At 39.4% G+C, this 19,345-nt stretch overlaps 1 protein-coding gene across 1 annotated transcript; it reads left to right on the top strand.

Annotated features, from left to right (window-relative positions):
- The first annotated feature begins 817 nt into the window (after window positions 1-817).
- On the top strand, window positions 818-6,489 carry LOC125376807. The gene is made up of 3 exons (XM_048388812.1): window positions 818-909; window positions 4,566-4,704; window positions 6,142-6,489. Exons 2-3 carry the CDS (start codon window positions 4,609-4,611, stop codon window positions 6,433-6,435), a joined length of 390 nt encoding a protein of 129 aa, XP_048244769.1. The 5' UTR covers window positions 818-909; window positions 4,566-4,608; the 3' UTR covers window positions 6,436-6,489.
- The last annotated feature ends 12,856 nt before the right edge of the window (window positions 6,490-19,345 follow it).

Genomic DNA, 19,345 nt, shown 5'->3' with positions numbered 1-19,345 from the left:
CACAGATCACTTAATCGCTTGGTATAGTCTATGTAATTAAAGTGAACCCTCTTCTGAGGGTGAAATCTGTTCAATTAGTGTCTGACTGTTTTCTCATGTACATTATTGGTACAGTACCAAGGTGGACAGAACTTAGTTTTCAACGGACACAGATTCCGAATTAAGAACAGAAGAAACACCACCATACATTGGCGCTGCTGCAGGAAGGACTGTCCGGCGACAGGAGAGACGTGTGGAACCATTTGGGACCCTGGGTTCCAGGACAACCAATCACTGGCTGGCACTCCAAGCTGAAGAAATCGGGCCCAAGTCATCCAAACATCTTTAAATGTATTGACATTATCAAGAATGAACAATCACGTTCAGAGACATTGTTGATACAAATTCATGCCGGAGGACGACTGCCACCAAAGAGAAGGAAATATCTCCAAATTGACGACAACATCCTGATAGAGAAGCACAACTTGTTGACTGGCATTCTTACACCAATTGAATATGCTGACGCTGTGGCTGAATATGTTGGATTGTGAACTAAATATTTCTGCTGTAAAGTGAATTTGAAATGTATATTTATTTATGCAATACGTAATCTATCAATATGAAATATATGAAATTTTATTAAATATATACTTCTGTAAAGTAGATGTACTGTTGAAATGTATATGAAATTTTATGAATCTGACAGATAGTAATTTTCTCTATATAGCCATGCAACAGACTATAGGTAATCTCCCTATTGTTACCCACTTAACCACGGCTGACTACACCTGTACCCTATAACAATAGGTGAGGGCACAGTGAGGTGTTCCCGCTTTCAAACGTTGACTGGAGGTCTCGGGTATAAATGCAGGGGTATCTTGGCATTGAGTCATTCCAGCTTTTCGCCTGAGAACCTATCTGTTTTTGAAGGTAAGTTACTTTTACTTATTACTTTGCCAATTTTGTTCAACTTGCTGTAAATAATTCTAACTTTGTTACTCTGCTGGTACAATGAACTTAAATTACAGTTAATCAAAAAGTATGGTTCGAAATCTACGATTTGGCTACTATATGTTAATTTCATGAAGTTCAATTAGACATCAAATACTATCCTGAATAATAGATAATAATAGTGTCCCGGATAAAATACTAGCGTTAGTATTCCAGTCGTTTAAGTATCAATCTAACATATTACGCCATTTTAATCGTGGATGCTTATTAAACATTATGTTCAACGTGTATAACGTTTTCTGTATCAAGTGACTTGGTGGTCAACGTGTTCTATTATCTGCATTTATATTTGTGGTCATGTTATTCGTCTCATTGTTTGTATTTTCACGGGAAACATCTCATGTTTCAATATAATGAATGAAGCCCCAGGTATCTGTACCGCAGTTACCCTGGTTACAGCAACTATATAATCATTGTTATATTTTCAACAAGGCACCAGTAATGTACTTCACTTATTTATCAATTAAATTCAATTTTGAGGTGCTTAAGTTTAAGAATATTCGGAATGAATTATTAAGTGAAAGTATTTTACAATACTATAATGATTATCATTATCATTTCTTAGCTATTAATTTCAATATATAAATGCTTTACTAATTAACTGCTCATATGATGTCTTAACTATGAATTGAAATACTTCGGTGCTGTTGAATGTATGATTGTTGCCTTTTGATGTCATATACAATAAAGATTCCTGCATTTGGCCTGAGAGCCTCTCTGTATGTTTTTGAAGGCGTTGCATGGAGATCCCGGAGTTAATCCCCCGCAACAATTCTAGGCATAAACGGTCCGTTAAAACGGTACACTTAATCGTGCTCGTGGAAGCAAAGTAATTCTTGTGCACCTGTTTTTTGGTAAGCTCTATTTATGTATTGTACACATTAAATGACATATGAATTTTGGTTATGAACAGTAGTTTAGATATAAAAGATGTTGTCATATTATTTAACGAGCAGATTGAATTTTTTTATTAATACTTTTATTATTCGGTTTAAGTTGTGTTCTGTAAGCTTGTATTAAAGTGCGGCTTATCATTACGTTCTTCATAAATATCAAAGATCATGTAAAATTATTTTAGTAAATGGTAAGATTTTGAAAAATATGTGTACTCCTATTCGGTTTAAGTTGTCTTCTGCTAGCTGTATTAAAGTAAAGCTTACCATTACGTTCTTCATAAATATCAAAGATCATGTAAGATTATTTTAGTCATTGGTAAGATAGTTATTAATATATGTGTATTCTATTCGATTTAAGTTGTCTTCTTCTAGGTGTATTAAAGTAAAGCTTATCATTACGTTCTTAATGAATATTAAAGATCATTTAAGATCATTGTAGTAAATGGTAAGATATTTTTTAATATATGTGTACTCCTATTCGGTTTAAGTTGCCTTCTGCTAGCTGTATTAAATCAAAGCTTAACATTACGTTCTTCATAAATATCAAAGATTATTTTAGTAAATGGTAAGATAGATATTGATACATGTGTATTCTTATTATTCGGCTTTAGTTATCTTTTGCTAGGTGTATTCAAGTAAAGCTTATTACGTTCTTCATAAATATTAAAGATCATGTAAGATTATTTTAGTAATTGTTAAAAGATGCTGTCATTCATTTTATGTGTATTCGTATTCTTCTTCTGCTGGGGGTATTAAAGTAAAGCTCATTATTACGTTCTTCATCAAAATAAAAGATCATGTAAGATTATTTTAGTTATCGGTAACACATGTACGTGTCTTACTGAAGAGTTTCGTATTTATTTACAATACATTGTCCTCAATTACGCCCTAACACGTGTATTTTATTTTTCAACCAAATGTAAAAGTGTCAACGATTTCATTGTTTAAAAATGCAATGTTTATTTGTATGATACATTGTCAGTTGTATTTATACTGTAACTATTGATTAATCATTTTCGGAATAATTTAATTGTCTTAGGTCGTACCGACAACAAATTCTGGGTATCATAATCCGCCAAGACCAAACAGAAACCCTTAAAAGTTATTATATACGTCATAAGGTTTGTCATATAGGTAGGGGCACGGGTGGCCAAGTCGTCTAAAGCGCCGCGATTTGCTGTGCAGAGTTGTGCCCCTTGATCACGCCAGAAAACTATTATTGTTGGTTCGAATCCTGGTTCGCCCCGATTATGTTTCTAGGTTTGTCAGCACCATACCCGTGCTTGTGGGTTTCACCAAAGTGGTAAACGTCTGAGACCTGCATCACTTCGGGCTTTCCTCCAACATTAAGCTGACACGCCGTGATATAACTGAAATACTGTTAAAAGCGGCGATAAACCCAATTCACTCACTGTCCAATATGACATTGTTTTCAGGAAACGGGTGAAAAGAAAGGCTTGGTTACTAATTGATACTTTAGGTTGTCGTTCCTGAGGCGTTCCAGAAAACTGGAATCCCGTAATTGTCCTGATTATGTTCCTACGTTTGCCAGCACCATACCCGTGCTCGTAGGTGGTAAGTTGTAAGTGTCTCATACACTTCGGACTTCAAACTGAGATACAGATGAAATTCCGTTAAATGCGGCATTAAACCCAACGTACTCACTCACCCACTATTTCAGGTTTTTACAGTACATGGGGCTGATAACAGTGGTAGTTTATAATTCTAATTTAACATTCCGGTTTTGTGGCCTTTACTGGTTTGACCTTCCGGGAGAAAGTCTAACGTAGGAATCCTTTGGAATGCCAGAAGACCGAGGCCTTCCCCTTGCCAGCTGATAGAACAGACTTATCCTTCTTCTTCGGAGACGTCAAATATTTCCACTGTCTTAAGCCAAATCGCTCAACAAAATCTGCTTCAGAACGACGTAAAATCTAATAAGAGATTATGAACGTGGAGTGTTATGAACAGAAGCGGTGGAAACTATACATCCTTTTTACGTTATATGTTGACTATGTTAAAGATGAGTTCGGGAAACAGTCAGCAAGATACTACCAAATTGATAACTTACCTTGACAATTTCATGATTAAAGAGTTAGCCAAGTAGATCACTGTTGACGGATCACGCCCGGGTTCGATTCTCCTCGTGTGTACTAGACACTGAATAAACTTGGTAGCTCCAACCGAAAGACGGTATAAGTATTGTTTAAGCGGCGCCTTATTCAACTCACTCACTCACTCACTCGTGCACTAGGCGACAAACAGACATAATATTACCTTTGTGTCAACACACACAGTTAGAAAACAACGTTATATTTACATTAAGGAAAAATGGAGTTTGGAGTTTCCCATTTGAAAAACGTGTTGCGAAATTAAATCTGAAACAAGTAACGTGGATAAAGTTGTCTCTGCAGGTTTGACAGCCGAAGTTAATAATGAAGCCGGAGTTAATAATTAAGCCGGCGCTTAAAATGCGCTTAGAGTAAGCATAAATAATGCAATTAATAGGGATACAACACAACAGGGAGCACTATTAGAATGTTTCAACACCAATGAAACTGTCGTAGGGGGATTTCATTTATCACTCATCACACAGTTCCATACAAAACTGTCAGCAATCAATTTATATTTCTAACCTGTGCGTTGTCGCATTTTAAAATTTAATTTGCATGTTTACAGCTATAAAAGATGCACTGTAGTCGGTGATCATCTTTATCTCATCATGACGTCCATGATGCTGTGGTCGCTTCTGCTGGCGCTGACTGTAACAACTGTGTCCAGCTTATCAGATCTTGTCTCTTACGACATCAACACCCAGGTAAGATAGACATCTATTTAGTGAATTCGATGAACATTTATTAGTAGGTGGGCATTTATTTAGTAGATTGCGTGGGCATTTATTTAGTAGATTGCGTGGGCATTTATTTAGTAGATTGGGTGGCCATATATTTAGTATATTAGGTGTATCTTTTTGTAGTAGATCAGGTGGACATTTGTTTAGTAGATTAGATGGACATTTATTTCGTAGATGAGGTGGCCATTTACTTAGTAGATGAGGTGGACATTTAATTAGTAGATTACATGGACATTTATTCAGTAGATTAGGAAAACATTTTTTAGAAGATGAGATGGACATTTATTCAGTAGATTAGATGGATATTTCTTTAGTAGACGCACTTATCATGTTGTAACTATCCGATCTCACAGATATCCAATAAACAAATATTTTTTTGAATAACCAAAGCCACAGTGATATAATATCACGTCAAGAAACGTTCCACGTATCAGGTTTAGATTCGAAAACTCAACACAGACTGATCATATCCATGAGACCAATTGGCCAGAAATAGGCTTTCTGAGGACGTGGTTAGATTAACATGCATGCTGTTAATGTGAATCATGGTTTCTTGGGTGAAACCGGAAAACACGGCAACGTGACAGATTCACCACACTACGATGTACCGTCTTATTACACGTGATGCTCAGGCAAACAGTGCGCAGGATCCCCCAAAAGCGGACGTCAAAGTGTAACATTCTAACGTGAAGACATGGGTGTGATCTGTTCTCACTTGCGCCAACAAGCCTGCACTGCCAGGCAGACAGTTGAAACCCACCCCAGGCCTGTGTGGGCACAGTGCGTTGGTTGTCAGTGGCTAATCTCATGTGGTGACGTCCATACTTGGGTGTGTATTTCTAATTTGAATTGAGAATATATAATGAATTAGATGGAATTATTTAGATTTCATTCTTCTCTCATGAACAAGGTAAGACATTGACAGGGCAGCAGGGTACCAAATCCTACTGATATGTCCATATGCCTTGGAGAACTACATGTCACTGTGTTATTAAAGCAGTGAAAAACTACTACCACTAGACCATGGAGGCGGCGGCGATTAAGAGGGCCACTGAGGGGACCTGTTCATTATAATCACCCACATCATTACGCTGCCACCACTAAACCTCTCTCCCTCCCTCGCAGTATGGCGCTAAATAATTCGGGTGACGTCTCCCAAATAAGCAATAACGCATAAATCCTGATTCGTCGCTTAACCGAACACTTATCCATAGCTGGCTTTCCACACTCTCTCGCAGTTGACGGTGTTGTTGCGTCAAAACACCTCAGACGCCACGAATCCTAGAACTGGAGCTGTTGTAGAAGATACTCGCATGCTCATTTGCCATAATGACGTAACCGTATGAAGAGGTTGATGTTTGCTGTTATCATTTCTTAACACTTTGTCGTGTTGATTTACAGGCCATATGTACCGAAGTGACAAGAGCTCGTACCTTAAAGTGTGTGTGGCCGGCTGGACTCAACCCCTTTGCTGACCAGATAGCTGAGGGAGGCCGTATTATCGCCTATAAGATACAGTGGTTCAATGGAGCTTGGTCCGGCTGGTACGTCCCTGGATACAACGATATTGACTCGAAGTTCAACCCCTCTGCTCGCAGATGTGCCGAGCTACCCTACAGGGCTAACACGATGAGAAGAATGTGGTCGTATTTCTACGATCACACACACAGATTCATCATATGTAAAGCACAATGATTGTGTAGGTCATGTACCTGACCCTGACATAATAATAAACGCAGATGAAGCGTCTATAGATTGTTGGTTTTCAATTGAGGGTATACATACGTATCGACATTTGTCAAAAAACATTCGAGACAGCCTCCAGCGATTGTACGTTGTTTATACTATTTGTCGATAGCATTAATCCGATGAAATACGTCACAGATGTAGATGGGCAGTAGCTCTCTAACAGTGCTTCCCTACGGCTAAGATCACAAACCAACAATGGTAGTCACTGAGTTGCGTCCCTTAGTACTACCAGGATCCGCTTATCGTAGGTTTATAAGCCTGTCAAGTCAAGGTGGTTTCATCAAAGTTTCAGACATGTACGGTCTGTGTCACTGATGACATTCCTCCTGCATAGGACGATACTCACTGTCTCTCACTCAGTCACTCAACCACTCAACCATCCGCTCACCCATCTACCCTCTCACTCACTTAGGTACAATAGATGCAGTACTTGCCTAACACCGGTTCTATTTCAGAGTGTTAGGATCCAGTTACACAATATACGCTCACCATCTGTGTCCAATACTCTTTATTTATAAAAACGGATCTGTTAAGCTTTCGAATAAACTCTTTCGACAAGCATAGACGCCCTTTACAGCAAGCATTGGTTGCTGAAGGCCTGTTCTACCCCGGATCCTATGCATACGGTGACGATCATGATGTTGTGGTTTGTACTGCTGACGGCGACTGCAACGGCTGTCCTCGGCTACGAGTTACTACATCATCTGAACAATTTATGATTTATATTGTTTAGCATGTATTTTCATCCAACATGTCATGCGAACATTTTATTATTCGTGATTGGATAAATAAAGCGACAAAACTCTTTCCATATCCAAAAGAAATCTCTCATAAAGCAGAGTCGATTGTTCAATTCCGACAATATGATGAGTATGTGTTTATGAATCACTATCAAAGAGTAATGATACCAGGTGTTCGCGAAAAGGTGAGTGTATCCTGCCCCACCGGTGGCACCCGTCACAAACACATGCAAAGACAAGTAAATTGTTCACCTGAAAAAATCATGGAAACATATTGTACAAGTCAAATTAGGGAATTGCACCGGATTTCATTTTTGTCACTGATGCGTCAAATTTGGAAATCTCCTCCACATGTCTACCATAAAACTCTTTGACAGCTTTACTGAGGCCTTGAATGTTGTAACCTTGATTAAACAACCTCTGAGCAAGAGTCGTATGACGTTCATTGAAATCTTGGCAGAAAGAGCATACTCGATTGTATCACGACATGAAGTAAATGTGTCGATAACTGTCAAGTTCCTTCGATACCGACCGCAGGTATTGTCTAGAGAAGTCGGTAAAAAACTTCACCTTTCAGAGGAAATACGGAAATGCACTTGTAAAATGTTGTTAAGTTGTCCATGACATCGCAGATATAATACGTATTGCAGATAAATTGTTTTTGTGTTGGTGAAGTGACAGAACACACACATTGGTAGCCCCTATGTTATATCCGATCTTAACGGACAAAAGATTGTGTGTTTTTATTTTACGCCGCACAAATTTCCAGCATCAAGGCGGCCTGTTATATACATTGTCACCAAATGACTACACACAACAATACATGACAAAACCGGGCCATAGATGACCAGCAACCAAACTAGGGACCATGAGGGCCGACGTTACTGCCTCCACCTGCATGGTTCCCTAACTGGAGTTGTCAGTCCCAGATGACTAATTGTCAGAAAACCAAACATGCCGTGATAAATATAACTGGCAGATGAAGAAACAGTTGGATTGTCGTCGTTGTAACGCCTTCAACCCTTCCAAGAAACAAACTTAGTTAAACTTCCGGATAAACAAGGTGACACTGTATATAAGGGATCTGGACAAACGAAGTTACACTGTATATACCGATTCCGGACAAACCAGGCTGCACTATATATTATGGATTCGGGCAAATGAGGTGACACCGTAATCAAGGGATCTGGACTAACGAGGTGACTCTATATATAACTCTATATATAACGGATAATTGGATCACGTTGTATATAACGGTTCCGGACAAACGAGGTGAGAACGTATAAACGAAACTGGAGAAATTAGGTGACACTGTATAACGGATCCGGACAAACGAGGTTGCACTATATATAATGGATACGGACAAATGAGATGACAATGTTTATAACGGATCCGGACAAACGAGGTTGCACTATACATAATGGATCCGGACAAATGAGATGACACTGTATATAACGGATCCGGACAAACGAGGTTGCACTATTTATAATGGATCCGAACAAATGAGATCGCACTGTGTATAGAATAGATCTGGACAAACGAGGTGACGCTGTATCAAGGAATCTGGGGAAATGAGGTTACACTGAATATAATGCATCCGGATAAACGAGGTTGCACTTTATATAACGGATCCCAAAAAATAAGGTGACACTATTTATTACGGATCCGGACAAACGAGTTGACACTGTGCATAAGGGATTTGGATAAATGAGGTGACACTGTATATAAAGGATAACATGACACTGAATATATAGGATTCAAATTAACGAGGTTGCACTATATATAATGGATCCGGACGAATTAGGTTACACTGTATATAACGGATGCGGGCAAATGAGGGGGCACTTCATTTGAGGGATCTGGACAAAAAATGTGACACTTTATATAGCGGATCCGAAAAAAAGTCGGGGACACTTTATATCAGGAATCCGGACAAACAAGGTGACACTGTATATAACGGATCCGGACAGACGAGGTGACGCTATATGTAGCCAATCCAAACGAACGAGGTGACGCTGTATATAACGAATCCGGACAAACAAGGTGACACTGTATATGACGAAGACGGACAAACGAGGTGACGCTTTACACAAAGAATCCGGACAAACGAGGTGACATTGTATATAACGAAGACGGACAAACGAGGTGACACTGTATATAACGAAGACGGACAAACGAGGTGACACTGTATATAACGAAGACGGATAAACGAGGTGACTCTGTATATAACGAAGACGGACAAACGAGGTGACACTGTATATAACGAAGACGGACAAACGAGGTGACGCAGTATATAACGGATCCGGACAAACGAGGTGACACTGTATATAACGAAGACGGACAAACGAGGTGACGCAGTATATAACGGATCCGGACAAACGAGGTGACACTGTATATAACGAAGACGGATAAACGAGGTGACTCTGTATATAACGAAGACGGACAAACGAGGTGACACTGTATATAACGAAGACGGACAAACGAGGTGACTCTGTATATAACGAAGACGGACAAACGAGGTGACGCAGTATATAACGGATCCGGACAAACGAGGTGACACTCTATATAACGAAGACGGACAAACGAGGTGACACTGTATATAACGAAGACGGACAAACGAGGTGACCCTGTATAAAGGAATCTTGGGAAATGAGGTTACACTGAATATAATGCATCCGGATAAACGAGGTTGCACTTAATATACCTGATCCAAAAAAATGAGGTGACACTATTTATTACGGATCCGGACAAAAGAGGTGACACTGTATATAACGAATCCGGACAAACGAGGTGACACTGTATATGACGAAGACGGACAAACTAGGTGACGCTGTACACAACGAACCCGGACAAACGAGGTGACGCAGTATATAACGGATCCGGACAAACGAGGTGACACTGTATATAACGAAGACGGACAAACGAGGTGACACTGATATAAGAAATCCGGACAAGCAAGGTGACACTGCATTTAACGGATCCGGACAAACGAGGTGACACTGTATATAGCGAAGGCGGACAAACGAGGTGACACTCTATATACAGCTCGGTACATTGATCAAGTCTTGAGACCACACGTCATACCGCATTTGGCACGTCGCCGCAACCACGAGTTTCAGCATGATAACGCCCGTGCACACACTGCGAGAGCAACAAGAGAATGGCATTAGAACCATGCAGTGGCCTGCCCTCAGTTCCGATTTAAATCCCATTGAGCACCTGTGAATGACGTCCGACCAACTGCAGCTGAACTGCGTCAGGCGTTCCTCAGAGTGTGGGCTCAATTGCCTATGGCCTTCATCAACCGCCTCATCCATACCATGTATCGACGTTGCACGGCAATCATCAATGCACATGGCGGACACATGAGATACTCACTTGTGATGCCATTTTGTCAGAGACTAGTGTTGTGTTTCACTTTAAGAACATTTGACACTTTAATTTCAACCTTGATGATCGCAAACAGGCATACCTAAAACAATTGTCAATTCGTTGGTAATAGTTCTCCATATATTATATATATACTCTTCAAAAAGAGAAACTTGACACTGTCTTTCAATGTAATATAATGCGACTGTTTCAAAATAAGACACCGAAACCATAATTGAAACACTGTTTGAAGATCAATGTACACAATGTTCAAAACATTAATCGTGTCACCTAGACAGACACACGTACAGGATACAGTTAATGTCACAGGGGTACAGTAAATGTCAGTATCTGTTGTGCCAACCACGTGCATCAATCACCGCTTGACACCGACGACCCATAGATGCAATCAAGTTGTCAATAACACTATGTTTGATGTGCTGCCATTCATGCTGAAGTGCAGCAAGAAGCGCCGGAATTGTTTGGGGCGGTCTATTCCTTCTGCAAACGCGTCGATCCCCACAGATGCTCAATCGGGGACAAATCTGGTGACCGGGCTGGCCAATGTAATGTCTGGATGTTGTTGTGCTGTAAGATGTCCTGACAAACACGTGCAATATTCGGTCGAGCGTTGTCCTGCTGGAACTGTCCGCCATGAACGTTGACGTGACGAAGAACGTAAGGCTGTAGGATCAAGTATCTGTAACGCACACCTGTCAATGCACCTGCCACATGCACGAGATGCGTCCTACCATCGTGATGACACTCCCGCCGCCAAATGGGACAACCTGCTGCACACAGTTGGGGGCGTAACGTTCACCCCGACGTCTGTAGACACGTGCGCGCCCATCAGCACGTGTGAGTAGGAAACGGGACTCGTCAGTAAACAGTACATTTCTCCACCTTGCACGTGCCCATCTAACCCTCTGTTGGCACCAAAGCAGACGGTCCGACAGATGACGTGGGGTCAATACATGACGTCGAACAGGTCTTCGTGCAAAAAGGTAAGCCTCCCTCAGTTTTTTACAGGCGGTTGCGTTTGGATGAAGCTGTAAAATTGATTCCCAAACGCTACGTTTATGTGCTTTGCATGTGTTTGCGCGAATTATAGACACATCATCTTTCTGTTTGACTTATTTGGTTCTCATTTCATGTAATTATTTTAGATATTTGGCAAAAAGTGGTTTTACATCTGTCAAGTTTCTTTTTTTGAAGAGTATATATCAGATGCAATTTAAAGCACATCGGGACGTGTGGAATTCTCCAGTATGATTGAACACATTTAACTGTGTCTTGGGTATATTTTTAGATGCAAGACATATGTAAAATCAAAAATTATTTCTGAGGGATTCTTTGACGAAGTACTTGAAATCATACGCGCATTCTGATTGGTTTGTCGTATTTTCGCACATAACATTCATCGATATGGGGACGAGTCTTCTTGCAGGTTACGGAAAGGGGCGAGTCGTGACGAATGCCTTGATGATCAGTTTTGCCAAGTTTTATATTATGTCTCAAAGTATGTTTACAGTGTTTGGACAATTAGGTTTTCTCATATATCAATCCATGGTGACGTTTCTTTTGCGGTTCAGTATATATAACTGATCCAGACAAAAAAAGGTGACACTGTATATAAGGTATCCGGACAAACGAGGTAACACTGTATATAACGAATCCCGACAAACGAGGTGGCACTGTATTTAATGGATCCGTACAAACAAGGTGACACTGTATATAACGGATCCGGACATACGAGGTGACACTGTATATTACGGATCCCGACAAAGGAGGTGACACTGTATATAACGGATCCCGACAAACGAGGTGACACTGTATTTAATGGATCCGGACAAATGAGTGAATGAGTGAATATTTATAGTCACATCGGCAATACTTCGGCCAGATGATAAGTGATAAGTTGGATTAGATGGATTGGAAAACAGTTTTGTAATGTATAGTGGGGATAGTTTTAAGCGACGGTGTGTGAGGGATGGTTCATCAGCCTCAACATACAAGCTATTGACAGGAGAAGTTCTGAAAGCACCAAGGCAGAGTCTCAGACCTTGATGGTGAATGGTATCCAATATTTTTAAATTACTTTTACAGGCCCCACCATAGATGATGGAGCCATAATCTAGTTTAGAGCGAATGAGTGCTCTGTACAGTTCGAGGAGCGTTTCCTGATCCCCATCCGTACTTGGAACAAATCAAGGCCCTTCATACAATTATTTTTCAAATATTTTATGTGCGGTAAAAAGGTCAGATGATGATCAAATATTATGCCAAAGAACTTGGCCTCTTTCACAACTTTAATAGGAGTGTTATCCAAAACTAGTTCTTTGTCGTTATGGGGTTTGTATTTTCTACAAAAATGTATACAATTTTGTTTTTGATTAAGAAAATTTAAAACCGTTATTTATTTATTTTATTTAGACATAATTGCCATTGTCTTTCAATAGTGTGCATATTTTTACCGCGACAAGATATGTTAAAATCATCCACAAAAAGTGATCCATCAATGGAATCATTTAAACCCTTGGAAAGACTATATATTTTCATACTAAACAAAGTGACAGACAAAATAATGCCTTGTGGGACAACCTGATCCTGATGATAATGATCAGACAGGGTAGAACCCACACGAACTTGAAATTGTCTGTCTGGATATAAATTTGGATAAACGGCCTCGTAATCCAAAATCATGTAAATCTTTTAAACTACCATGTTTCCATGTAGTGTCATATGCTTTTTCTAAATCGAAAAAGATAGACACTGCATGTTGCTTGTTAATAATGGCATTCTTAACGATTGACTCTAATCTAACCAAATGGTCAACAGTTCTTCGATTTTTCCGAAATCCACACTGAATATTAGTAATTAAATTATTAGATTCCAAGTACCATATTAATCTATTGTTGACCATGCGTTCCATGGTTTTGCAAAACGCAGCTGGTCAATGAAATCGGTCTATAATTTGAGGGATCAGTATGACCCCGTCCTGGTGTCGGAATGGGAATAACTTGGCATCATGCCACGAAGACGGAAAGTTGTCAGATGTCCATATTTCATCAAATATTAATAGAAGGGTTTCTAAGCATGTTTCAGGTAAGTGTTTAAAGAGTTGATAATGTATGTTATCAGCTCCTGTGGCAGTATCATGAGCTTGCCTAAGGGCAGTATGAAGCTCATGAATAGAAAATATTTCAATATTATTCTTCCCCATTATCTGATTTAAAATTAATAGTTTTCTTCTCTTGCTGTTTTTTTTATATTTTTGAAATTGAGGTACATAGTTTGATGAGGAAGAATGGTTAGCCAAGTTTCACCAAGTTTATTTACAATATCTGAAGTATTTGTCAATAATAAATTCCCATTTTTAAGATGCCTAATGTTAGATTTAGAACCCTTACCTTTGATTCGTTGGATCATGTTCCATACTTTTGACATTGGCGTAAGTGAGTTTATCTTTGAAACGTAACTCTGCCAAGACTGGCGTTCATTTTGTTTAAACGTTCGCCAAGATTTAGCATTTAAAATTTTATATTGTTCAGATTATGTACAAAATGATGGCGACGGAAATAATGCTCTGCCTTTTTCCGAGCCTTCCGAGCTTGTTTGCAGGTAGAATTAAACCATGGTTTACGTATGTGTGGAATCTTACAGGACTTGGGGATACAGGTATCGGCTATATGTTTAGTATAACAGTTGTACAGGATCAGGGACATTGGTAGACAGGTCAGGTTTTAACTTGTTAGATGAAGGTGTTTCAAACAAAGGCCAGTTGGCTTTAGTGAAGTTCCATCTTGACGATGGAGGAATATCAGATGGAATAACAGCTTTGGGAATGGTTGGAAAATGGTCACTTCCACACAGGTCGTCATGGACTGACCATTCAAACTCATTCAATAGATCAGAATCCACAAATGACAAATCCAGGGAAGGGTATGTACCTGTACCCGGATGTAAATAAGTGTTGGAATTATCATTAAAAAGACATAAATTGTTGTTGGAAATAAAATCTTCCAGGACTGTACCTTTATTGTTAGAATGTGCACTTCCCAATAGGGGGTTGTGTCTGTTCAAATCACCCATAATGATGCAGGGCTTAGGTAGCTGGTCATAGAGGGCCTGAAGATCAACATGCTGAATAGATGAAGTCGGAGGAACATAGATAGAGCACAAAGTAAACAAAATGTGCAAGGTCACACGGACAGCAACAGCTTGTAGTGGAGTAATCAGTGGAACAGGGCTGTGGATCACTCCCTGCTTCACCAACATTGAAGACCCTCTAGTGGCTTTTGGCCCCGGAGGAGAAAAGAAATTATAGGAATATATTGTCTTATATCAAGTTGATCTGTATGTTTAAAATAGGTTTCCTGTAAACAAAATGCTGATGGTTGAAAATCCTGTATCAATAACTGTAAGTCATTGAAATTATTCTTCAGTCCAATTCCACTGAATAAGGGTATTTGAGCTGTCCATGGCGGTTCAACTGGAGATCGCGAGCGGGATGGGGGTCTACTCCCATGGACGGGTAGTGAACTGATTGTGAACCTTTATTGATGATAACTGAGTAGAAGGCACCTCCAAATGCTGGAGGGCCCTGGCCCTTTTTTAATAGTTAATTTTCTCTGAAGACACGTGGGCTTCGCCCGGTACTGTTTCGGGGACAATTTCATGTTCAGATGATGGATTTTCTGAAAGTGTTACAATGTCGGTCTGTGAGGCTGATGTGAAGACATTTGACAGAGAAAGAACAGACTTGGTATGGTCATCGAGAATGATCTGTTCTTCCACCCAAGATAACGTTGTTTTAGGCGATTTTTTCATAGTAGGTCTGGCAACATGAACAGGAGAGGACATTGCAGCTGAATAGGTTACAGTTGAATTAGTAGGAAACGGCACCAACGTTTTAGCTTCAAAGTAAGAAATATTGGTACTTTGTTTGATTTTTTTAAATTTTTGCTTCACGATCATATAAGGGACAGGATTTGGATGAGGCCAAGTGTTCTCCGTTGCAGTTAGCACACTTGATGCTGTTGGAGCGCTCAGAGTCCTCATGAGCTCCACCACAACGGGAACATACCGTGTTGTTATGGCAAAACTTAGCCCCATGACCAAACTGTTGACATTTGAAGCATCGGAGTGGATTTGGTACGTATACCTCCATTCTGATGTTTAAGTATCCAGCTTTTATACCCTTTGGAATAGAAGAAAGAGCAAATGTAAATAGGTATGTATTCAGTTTTGTAATAGTACCATCATCTTTCTTTTTGGTGAATCGCTTCACAGTGGTTATTCCTTGAGTTTGCAGCTCAGCTGCAGTTTCCTCCTCACTCATGTCAGAAAGACAACGAGCTCTGTATCTGACTATGCCCCTGCAGGAGTTCAGTGTCTTGTTCACTCAGACAACATCTGGTGTTTCACAAAATGCTTTAATTTTAAGAGATTTTCAGATTGTTGTCTCTGTGCACATTTGACTATCCGTGAACCGCTGCGGAGGCGTGTTACATTCTTGACCTCTCCGACGCCTTTAATGCCCAAGGAGATGGCAAATTGGTTCAGTTTCAAGGGACTTTCATCAGAAGATGAAATCACAATGAACCTGGGCCATGAATCAACACTTTCAGACGAGCCTTCATCAGACGATAAAGACTCAACATGTCTATGTTTATTCTTTGATGAACCAGATGGAATGGGAAGAGCCATGGTGTAAATAAAGTTTTCGACATCTCTGCTACCCACCCTCCATGGAGTGTCAACAAGGACGATGGTGCAGTGGAACCCGCCTGCACCAGCAGGGTTAATGGGATGTTATACTCCAGCAAATAGAAACTTGAATAGCTATGGAATATGACAGAAGAAATGTCAGGCTGGTTCGCCCATGACACTTTTCTGGAGAAACACAGAATTCAGAGGTTTAAAATGCCAGATTGGTCCATGAGCCACCGCCTTTTGGCATAGGAGTCTAGGCAAAATTGAAATTTATATGATCAAGTTTATGATATATCCTGATCAAAAATAGTTTGATATATTTCAAAATTATTCCATTCAAGTATTCCATGCACAGGGAATGGCGTGACCAGCAGACTGATAGAAACTGGCCAACTCTACCACCCGTCTAGTAAGGGTCGAAGTAGTGTGTTTGGCAAAGGAACACTGTTCCTGGATCCAGTGCCCTCAACCACAAGAATCCCGTCTTCCGCCGACACAGGGGCGCAAAGAGTTGCCCAATTTAGTCGCCTTATACGACCAGCAATAGGGTGCTGTGGACACATTCTACCCCGGTTCCACATGGGTTCAGAGCTATTAGCGTTACCCAGCACTCACCACAGGTAGGTTGCTCTTCACGAGTCCCGCCCTAAAATATGTCAAGAACCAATCAAAATATAATCTATTTATTATTTTTTTCAGATTCACTCTCGTGCCTTCAGGCCATTAAAAATATGTCTTTTTTAAATTAAATTCTTGAGTTATTTAATGATCTTGCTACTGGCAATTATGACATCGTCTTTTGTTGGTTACCAAGCCATGTTGGGATCGTTGGTGACACAATGGCTGATGCTGCTGCTAAGGTAGCACTCAACAAATCTGTGACACCACTTAAACCCTATAGTGATTATAAACCTGTTATTAGATGTTTCATCAGAGATATAATGCAGAAGAACTGGGAAACGTACCCAAGTGGGTATCAATAAATTACATTGAATTAAGCCAACAATTGGTAACACCTACTTGGGTTGTCAGTCCAGATATGAAGAGGTCATTTTACGACGATGTTGTATTGGCCATTCAGGATATACGCATGAGTATTTATTAAAAGGTGAGTATCCTACGTTTTATATCCCTTGTGTTGAGAGAATCACAGTCAAGCACGTACTGCTTGACTGTATTGATTTTGCCAGTACAAGCGATCAATATTTCAAAGTTTCATCCATAAAGGATCTTTTTAATCTAAGTTCTAATTTAATAATATATTATTATTTTTAAATAGAATTAATTGATAAATGTTGATGTACATAGTTATGTTTTACGAAATGGTAGTGTATATAGTCAAAGACCAACCTGTAGGTCCCGTGACCAAATCATGGAAACAAAGGTTTGAAAGAGTTTCCTGATGTATACTGAACAATTTTGACTTGGGCTGCCCGGTTGAAAATTGGGCATTTTGGGGAAGGGTCAACAAAGGTCAAACAGGGGTCAAAATTCAAAATTGTGTAGACATGCACATCGAATTACTCGTCCAGTCATAAGGAACCTAGAAATATATAGTTTGTTAAACTTCCGACCTTAAATGGGGGAGCTGTGGCCCAAAACGTTGAAAGGTCAACGCACTTTTGGCAGTCTGTGAAATTCACAAACACAGTTAACATTGTCCGATAGTCATGATTTTAGTGTCTAATAATATGTTTTCTGACATGACAAATTCAAGCAAGCAACTTTCAAAAATAAAAAGGGTTACCTTGACCTTGAAAATCGAAAATTGTTGGCTGCACGAAGAATTGTAATGCTTCAGCAAAGTCACAGAATCCTTGGCCAATAACGCAGCATATTTCAGAATCTATTGTCCATTGATATGCTGTGACCCTTTTTATGATTCCATACTAGTTTTAATATCTTTTTCTGTGATAAGTCTAGTAGTTTTATATATTTTTATAGAAGTTTAATTGCATTTATTAGATTTAATCCTTGGTAGTCGATATGAGTGAGTGAGTGAGTGAGTTAAATTTTAAGTCACATCGGCAATATTTCAGCCATATCGTGACTATCAATATTTAAACATTATACATATATTTAAACTGATTTAAAAACCCGCCAACGAAGGACAGTAAAATCACTAGATTTATCACTGAAAAATGATATAAAACTAGTAAGGAATTATAAAAGGGCATAGCACAATACATGACGATACAATATGGTAGTCGATATGACTTAAATATTGTCGATGTGACTTAAAATTTCAACTCAATTGTGCCTCTCTATAATATTGGTAAGACCATATGGGCTTCTTGTACGCTTACATTACTTTTAACATATTGCTTTGGTTCCATTTGGCTGTCCAAGATAATTGGTAATGTGAATGTTTTAATAAATCATGCGTGTCATTGATATGTTTCATCATAAATGGCATTCAGAAATTAACGAAAGTTCAAGATATGATACCTATCATCAGTTCAAGTCATTGCTTGAAACAGAATCATATTTAAACAGGAATTTTCGTAACATTATTATTCGTTTTAGACTTGACCTGAATGGTCTAAAAATTAACACATGGAGATTTTCATCTATTTAGAAATCCCTAAGGTGATGCCCATTCTGTGACATTGTTGTCGAAGATGAAAACCATTTTATGTTTATTTGCCCTATATACAAAAATCTAAGAAACAAGTACTTACCGAAGTGGTCATTGTCTCATTTTAATGCCATTAGTTTGTCTTCATTACTATCCTGCGAGGACGCTCTAATGCAACATCAACTATCTTGAATTGAATATTGACTACGTTGACGCCAACGCCAACGCCAACGCCAACGTTAACGCCAAACAATCCTTAAATAATTTTATCAAGTGTCACTGTTATCCAAAAATTCACCATATTTCTTGTAGGGCACATACTAACCTCCACGGAAGAAGAGGTAACCAATTGTAACCAGTGTTTGTTGTAAACCCCCGACTACACTAAGGCATGAAAATGTTTGGCCTTGTCTATGTGGATCGTTGTCAACCTTTGGTTTCCCTGGCCCTGACG

The sequence above is a fragment of the Haliotis rufescens genome, unplaced genomic scaffold, assembly GCF_023055435.1.
Source record: "Haliotis rufescens isolate VD_foot unplaced genomic scaffold, xgHalRufe1.0.p SCAF_79, whole genome shotgun sequence".
Lineage (NCBI taxonomy): Eukaryota > Metazoa > Mollusca > Gastropoda > Lepetellida > Haliotidae > Haliotis > Haliotis rufescens.
This window is presented reverse-complemented; position numbering and strand designations above follow the sequence as displayed.

Excerpts from the sequence above, each read along its gene's own strand:
- LOC125376807 (XM_048388812.1), top strand. The coding sequence starts at position 4,609 with ATGACGTCCATGATGCTGTGGTCGCTTCTGCTGGCGCTGACTGTAACA. Across the intron at positions 4,705-6,141 it reads CTTACGACATCAACACCCAG|GCCATATGTACCGAAGTGAC; the intron begins GTAAGATAGACA and ends GTTGATTTACAG.